Source organism: Aspergillus foveolatus (assembly GCF_047715535.1).
Source record: "Aspergillus foveolatus strain CBS 279.81 unplaced genomic scaffold BDW70scaffold_21, whole genome shotgun sequence".
NCBI lineage: Eukaryota > Fungi > Ascomycota > Eurotiomycetes > Eurotiales > Aspergillaceae > Aspergillus > Aspergillus foveolatus.
In genome coordinates this window covers 114,917-122,494 of record NW_027396085.1, presented here as the reverse complement: position 1 = coordinate 122,494, position 7,578 = coordinate 114,917, and the positions used below count along the sequence as shown (strand labels likewise).

The following is a 7,578-nucleotide window of genomic DNA, read 5'->3' as shown; positions in this document are numbered from 1 at the left end:
CGTGCGAGTTGGTGTTGGGAGACAAAGAGGACAAGCAGAAACCGCAGCAACACTGCCACCGCACCCTCTGCCTTCACTTCTTTGTCAGCTCAACCGCGCCATGCAGCTGTTTCCAGTTTATTTATTTACTTTTTTTTCCCTTGGTTTACATAAGAGGATCGTTCATTCCATCCTCTCTCGCACGGATGCATAAAAAGCATAAATCTCAGGGCCCTGGATGTAGTAACCAATAGCGAGATAAATGCCCGTGATATATATGGAACATATGTATGACGGGCCCCAGCAAAAATAAAGTTCTTCTACGGACGTGCCTGCAAGCCATCGCTGGGCAACTGAACGAACACGAAAAACAAGCCTTCGCTCTTAACCAGGTGAGGTAGACGAGAGCCAGTCTTGACGCTAAAGGATAGACTCAACGCACAGATTGGGTCCAGGAGTAGATAGCCCGGGCATAATGTTGCTCTTTACCCTTTCAGATGCGTGAAAATACGTGCATAGGCATAGAGGTTTTTAGTATAAAGGCAGAGAGGGTCTTCTACTTGACAATCGACCGACAGAGTTTTCTACATTGTATATTGGATACAGACAATTGGAAATGGACATTGCAGTTATGTTATTTCAGAGTCACGATTAAGATTACCAATAATATTACTTCGAAGAAATTGACCCGATGTGAAGGACGCTCATGGTTTACATTAACTCGTATCCAGCCACCAAGACTGAGCTTCACAGAACTCCGAAGCAATCCGGCAAGCCAAAGAGAAATTCAAGAGAAATCAAGAGATAGTAATATAAGACTGAAGAATCAGATTACTCTCCCCAAGCCACAACTAAATTTGAACGGCACCCCGGACTCTGCACCCTGTGCATCACCACGACCACGGCGAAACCATGACCGACCGACTCACGAGTCACCCCAGGGCTAGACTATTGACATGAAGTGAAAAAATCTAGGCCAAGAAGAAAGCAGCGACGGCGGCAACACCAGCGAAGCCGAAGGAGTTGGTGACAGCGCTAGCAGCACCGGTGAAGCTGGGAGGAGAAGGAGAAGGACTGAAGCACGTTAGAATTGGTGCTGAACAAGAATGAACCTAGATACTTACGTAGCAGTGCCGCTGGGGACGTCAGTGGGAGCGACGTTGGTAGGGACACCGGGGATGACGGGCTTGGAGGTGGTGGGAGCAACCGTGGGGGTGATGGTGACGGTCGAGTAGGTGACGGTGGGAATGCAGGTGGTCACAGCGATGACGGAGGTGGAGGGCTGCACGGGAGCGGGCGGCTGAGGGACACTGGAGGTCGGGACAGCGGGGGGAACAACGGAGCTGGAGACCTCGACGGGGGAAGCGCCGGTGGGAACAACAACGGGCGTCTCAGTGCCGCTAGGGACAGTCTCGACCGCAGCGGGGGTGCTGGTGGTACGGCCAGGGCAGTCGGTGACGGTGGGAGCGCAGGAGGTGATGGTAACCTCCTCGGTCTGGTAGATGGTCTCGATGTCACCACCAGGGAGAGCAACGGTCAGACCGGCGAAGAGAGCAACAGCAGCAGCGGAGAAACGCATTGTGATTGATTTGGGTCGTTCAACGAAAGAACCGTCAAGGTAGTTGTTGAGGCGGGGTTGTAAAGAATGTGGGTAGTTGGTTGGTTGTAAAAGACTGGACGACCGAAGTCAAGCGGTTGTAAGTGCTTCAAGCAGTGACGAAGTCTGGACTTGGGGAAGAAAGAAGGAATAAAAACGAACGAGAGGACGGGGGATAATGGGGCCTTTGTATCGTGTGGGAGATTAAGCCTGGGAGATCCCTCCAGGGACGCAATCGGCACAGGGGAGGCCGGGTGGGGGGGAGGTCACAGCGGTGTGCCCCTGAATAAACGACTGCTGCTGGGGTCACGGGCCGTGGTTGGTCGTTGCTACTGGACTACCAGCCTGCTAGGCGACTAGTCGGCTGTTAGTCGAGCTCTGTTGACTGTTGTCTTCCTCCTATTCTCGCGAACCAGACAATCAGTGTTGATCGTGCCTATCAGTTCCATCCTGGGTGCTGAATGCCGACTGGAACAGGTGATGGATAGTCGCTTATTTCGTTTCTTTTGAACTGTCTTGGAGTGTCCATCTGCCTTGGCCTCCCCGCGACATTCTTCATGGGATGATACAGCTCGTTGACGGCATCGTCGTCTTGCCGTTACAGCACTGTGGCTGATTCGCTCAGCCTTATTCCATGTTCTGATACCGACTGTCTCGTCCCAGGAGAGAAGCGTCTGAAGCGTTGTGCAACACGGCCTTGGCGCGTGTTTCAGCTCCACCTTTGAGCCAATTGTCCTGCTTATTGTGGGACCTCAAACTCCGTTCCTGACGCCAGCTATTATTCTAGTCTCCACAGTAGCCCACTCTTTATTTTGCCATCTCTTGCAAGCCAATCACGCAAGGACAGCCAACCGCCTCCGCTTTCCCCTGTCTCTGTCACTGCCATTTATATCACAATTGAATGGGGACATCGGATAATTACATCCTGCCTGTATAGATTAGTTCAGCTCAAGAGCTATAACACCAGGAAAAATATCGATTAATCAGGGAAATTTCGATGGTTCGGAAAACCGCCGAAACATCGGTATGCCCGCTAGAGGAACCCACGCGGAAGAGGGTTGCCAACGGGGGCTGCGGGCAGGAGAAACATGGAGCCTTAGCCACTGTTCCAGATTACCCCCGCTTTCATCCACTTGCGCAGTGAAGTCTTAAATCTGGGCATGAGCGTGATGCGGGTGTTGGAGACCGGAATCTAAGCAGAAAAAGGTCATGCGGCAAATTTGCGGCCCTCGGTCCCGGGATTTTTTCCAGACTCGAGTCTGCGGCACAGAAGCAACACGGACGTGGAGTAACAGTAGACTCGAACTGGTAATAATTGAGCGATATTGAGGTTTCATATTTTAGGCTGCCACTGAACTTGGCGATTGGTCAAACAGCTTAGGGCGCTTCCTTTTTGCTTAATTAAAGCTTAGTGGAAAGTGGAAAGCCGGCGCTTGTTGCGACGGAGTATGCCGACTATCAATAGATAATCCGTAATAATCGTATTCCCGTCGCATGCTGAGCGACAAGCAGGTGCGGCTATCATCTTCTAGATTGCGATGATCATGAAATTGAGGCCTGGAGTTCTTATTGAGGCACTATGTAAGTTTCTCGAGCTGCTGCGATCAACTGTTGACTGCTCGATCTTGGCGTGACATCCCCTGAAGCAATTCAAGCATGGAAGGATCTGGACCAAGTTGACCGGCTGCAATCGCGTCCGTTCGCGAACAACCGCTTCTGGCTGCGGTTCACGCAAACCTCAACCACATGTGTTCGCAAGATAGGCGCCAGGACGGAGGGAAAATGCGTCTAGGCTCCACCGATCATCAGGGGAACGGTTCAGAATATCCTGATCTAGGAATCAGCTATGGCTGAAAAATAATCTGTGAACTGCGTGAAGTGTCGTTGACACTTGAGTGGACGAGCGTCAGGGATAAAATCAAGGAGTGACAATGAGTGGCTTGAAAGTTGTTATTCTTAGAAGTCATCAATATATCGCCAACTCAAATGCCGTCGTGGAGCCCAGACCCTAGATATCGAAAGAACCACAACTCAGATCCGCGTTATAGTCTATGAATCAGGGGCTGGTGAACTGACATAATGGATTGGAAGTGAGTCCAGGTAACTCTGTTCGATACATGAGTCTAGAATTTTGAGGTGTGAAGCTGATTTCTGCCAGCGTGTGGTCTTTCTATTTTCGGGCCTCTATCGTCAGAATGTGGTTGCTGAGTGCCAACACAACTCGAATCCACCGTTTCTTTTCTTGGGTGCCGAGGTGGTCGTGGCTCGCTCAACTATCAAGCAAGGATGTCACGTAAGAGGCTAAGGACTACTCCGTAAAAGTCCACGACTGATCGGATCATGTGGAGATCTGCGCAGGAGGATCGCCCTTCGCCGCGCGTCTGCTCAGTCATGAGCAATTGTGTCCTACAAAGCACAGAGTACTCGGAGGATGCCCGACTGCCATCAGTCACTTGTCCGTAGCGAGCGCGAGCTATGGGGCCGAAGTCCGATAGAAGAGAGCCTGAGGTACGTAAAAGTATCTGGCAGAAACCGGTATGGCGAGGGATGTGCGATCTTCAGGCACTGGTTCAATGAGGAAGAGAGACCTGGCCGATGAATTAGCATTGGATCTGGTACCAATTGTGAGACGAGATTGGGAGGGGCTCTGCGATCAATGACGAGGTTCTCCCGGTTGATGGACTTTCCACTGTCAGGATCTGGACGTCAGATGTCGGTTGGGAACGAGAGTTATACCTCTGAAGCCGGAGTCTGGACACTCCATCATGAGGTCACCTGGGAACAGACGTAGTAAAGTTGGTCGGGAGGTTTCCAGCGAAGACAGAGAGATCAGCCGGAGCGAGGGAATGCTTGGCCTCACAAGGCTGAAGTGTCCTCCATCTCAGTCGAGCCTCCCATTCTGAAAATCAGTATCACTTTCTACCCTACGCAAAAAATAGAACTAGAAGTTTCCTAAACTGAACCTTCGATACCTCCAGATGCATCTATTATTATCTCTTCTTACTATTGCGTAGTCTGTATACTCTGCTCTAAATCTGACATGTTTGATCATCACCGTGCTGGAGAATGAGGCGCAGTCAGTGGGGTGAAGGGGAGTAAAGCCACAATTGCGACTCCAGCAGTGAAACAAGTTCCTCTGAGCTCAGGCTTGGTGTCTCAGCTGCTGCTGTCATAAAATGTCAAGTGGGATCAGTGACAGAATAAGACTGAGAATGAAATCATCGTCAGAATTTTGATGGATGCCTAGCCTGACTGGATACCGACTTGAGCGGCCTCAGGACAACCCCCCTCAGAGTACCCTGCAACACTCTTCAAGTCTCTCTTTGAATCACGAGTGAGACTCTTCCAATACATTTGACAGATCTCAATTAAGCGCCCAGCTGAGCCAGTTGGTCGTCTTGCATAAGATACAAAGGCCTGCAGCCAACGTGGACGCCGAATTAACCGCCTGACTGAACGGCCCCCGACCCTCGTTCTCGCCTCACCTCTCGCCCTCCCCGACTCTTCCTCCTCTCTCTTCCTCTGCGCTCTCGTCCGATCGTTTATTCCATCGATCGCTTCGACGGTCTCTTGCCGTCGTCGCTGCCGCCATCTACATCTTCCTATCCCACTTGTCTCTCTTCGGTCATTCGCTTACTGGGAACTCGTTACCCTTTGATCCCTCTCTCGTTTCATACCATTCCCCTCCCACCGCCCCTCATCCTTATCTGGGCTGTCCGCATTCCCCTCTTGTGCATCCTCTGCATAGTAGTGTCTAGTCTACCTCATCCTGTGTCCTTAACTGACCCCTCACTCACTGCCGGCAACCACTGTCTGGCCCCACGACTCTTTGTCCCGACTCCCCTCTCCTACTTTGCTTTTCTTCTCGGTCCAAACATCAGTCGCAGCGAAGCAACCGCCGATCTGGCTACCATCACGGATCCAAACGAGTTGTTCTTGCCCGGTGAGAGGCAAAACAGTCTCGCAATGTCGTCCTCACCCGTCCCCCTCCTCAAGGCTCCGGTGCCGGGCAATCGCGGGAGCTCGAACAGCCCTCGGCCTCCCAAGCTCACATTGGGAATTCCGCCTTCTGCGACGAGTCGCCCTGTTGCCGGCAGTGGCGTTCCTATTATGTCGGATGCGCCCCAGCCTCAACGTCCCTCCGGCCGTCCTGCTCCTCCCCAGCTACGCCTCGCAACCCCGATGGGCAGCACTCAAGATGTTCCATCTCAGAGAAATGCTCGGCCGATGCCACCACCATTAGCGACTACGGGATTGAACGATGCGAATGGCCACTCGCGTTCGGGAAGCTCTACTCATCTGGATGGGAAAGGCAGTGGTCCTGCATCCGCTTCGTCATCGAATTACTCAAATCTGTCATTCGCTATGGGTGGACTTCGGCAACCACATGGAGGGACGCCCGATCCGTCGTCGGCAATCAGCTCTGTATATTCTGATCGCGAAGGTGGTGTGCAGATGGAGCGAGACAACAGCGTCAACGGTTTGATCCCAGACTTGGATAAGCTAAGTTTGGAAAAGGGCCGAGCTTTAGACGTTGAGGATCTTGATGATCAGGGTTGGCTAGCTGCTAGCGAGCAGAAGAAAATTGTCGAGTTGGGTAGTCTCGGAGAAGGAGCTGGAGGAGCGGTTACGCGATGCAAATTGAAGGAGGGGAAAACTGTCTTTGCATTAAAGGTGAGTCTCATGACGGCAATTAATGACCGCCTAGCTAATATACACTGTAAAGATCATAACCACCGATCCAAATCCAGACGTGAAGAAGCAAATCATTCGAGAACTCAACTTTAATAAGGATTGCGCCTCGGAGCACATTTGCCGTTACTATGGTGCGTTTATGGACAAGTCGACTGGTACGATATCTATCGCAATGGAATTCTGTGAAGGCGGCAGCTTGGACAGCATATATAAGGAGGTCAAGAAGCTCGGTGGACGAACAGGAGAGAAGGTGCTTGGAAAAGTAGCGGAAGGAGTCCTGAATGGACTCACTTATCTCCATGGCAGAAAGATCATACACCGAGGTATATCTACCTGATCAAGACGTTGAAATGGTGCTAACACTGTGCAGACATCAAACCGTCAAATATCCTTCTCTGCCGAAACGGTCAGGTAAAACTCTGCGACTTCGGTGTCAGCGGTGAGTTTGGCACCAAGGGTGACGCGAACACGTTCATTGGCACTTCTTATTACATGGCCCCTGAGAGGATTACGGGACAATCATACACCATCACGTCCGATGTTTGGTCCCTAGGTGTCACGTTACTGGAAGTTGCGCAACATCGCTTCCCATTCCCCGCCGATGGGACTGAGATGCAGCCCCGTGCTGGGTTGATCGATCTGTTGACATATATCGTGCGGCAACCTATCCCCAAGTTAAAGGACGAGCCTGAAAATGGAATCAAATGGTCGAACAATTTCAAGTACTTTATTGAATGCTGGTACGTTCGATCTGCCACGCAGGCCTTGAACAATGCTGATTAGCAATAGCCTTGAGAAAGAACCCCCGCGAAGAGCAACACCATGGCGGATGCTGGAACATCCGTGGGTGCTGGATATGAAGAATAAAAAAGTGAACATGGCAAACTTCGTGAAGCAGGTGTGGGGCTGGGGCGATTAAATCCCCAACACTGTGGCTTCGAATATCTATAATATCGATCCCTTTTATACATAACGGTCCTTCGACTCAACAGTCCTCTGACTCTTCGGTCTTCTGACGCTTACAAGTGGCTGGCCCTTGATTGACCCGGATGTCAAAAAAGCATACGATCTTATTTGTGACTACGACCCTCCTTTCGTATCTTCACGTCTCTGGTCTATGGAGTCGGAATTTACTCATCATTCCCCGCATGACTATCTCGTGTCTTTCCTTACAATTAACTCGCATCAGCGTTCGGTACTTCCGGCTCTTCCATTTCGGTTCCTTGCAGTTCGAACCATTTCAGTCTCTGTTCCCGCGCTAGCAACTATTTCAGTTCTACATATCTATCTTTGCTTGGTCTGGTTCA

At 51.1% G+C, this 7,578-nt stretch overlaps 2 protein-coding genes across 2 annotated transcripts; one reads left to right on the top strand and one right to left on the bottom strand.

The window, feature by feature from the left end:
- Positions 1 to 950: 950 nt before the first annotated feature.
- On the bottom strand, positions 951 to 1,558 carry BDW70DRAFT_159545 (GPI anchored serine-rich protein; the record flags this gene model as incomplete). The annotated part of the gene is made up of 2 exons (XM_073740714.1): positions 951 to 1,053; positions 1,104 to 1,558. 2 exons carry the CDS (start codon positions 1,556 to 1,558, stop codon positions 951 to 953), a joined length of 558 nt encoding a protein of 185 aa, XP_073596392.1.
- A 3,984-nt stretch (positions 1,559 to 5,542) lies between these two features.
- On the top strand, positions 5,543 to 7,190 carry BDW70DRAFT_159544 (kinase-like domain-containing protein; the record flags this gene model as incomplete). Its single annotated transcript, XM_073740713.1, has 4 exons — positions 5,543 to 6,250; positions 6,303 to 6,594; positions 6,642 to 7,011; positions 7,061 to 7,190. The coding sequence occupies 4 exons, from the start codon at positions 5,543 to 5,545 to the stop codon at positions 7,188 to 7,190; spliced, it is 1,500 nt and encodes a 499-aa protein (XP_073596391.1).
- Positions 7,191 to 7,578: the final 388 nt, after the last annotated feature.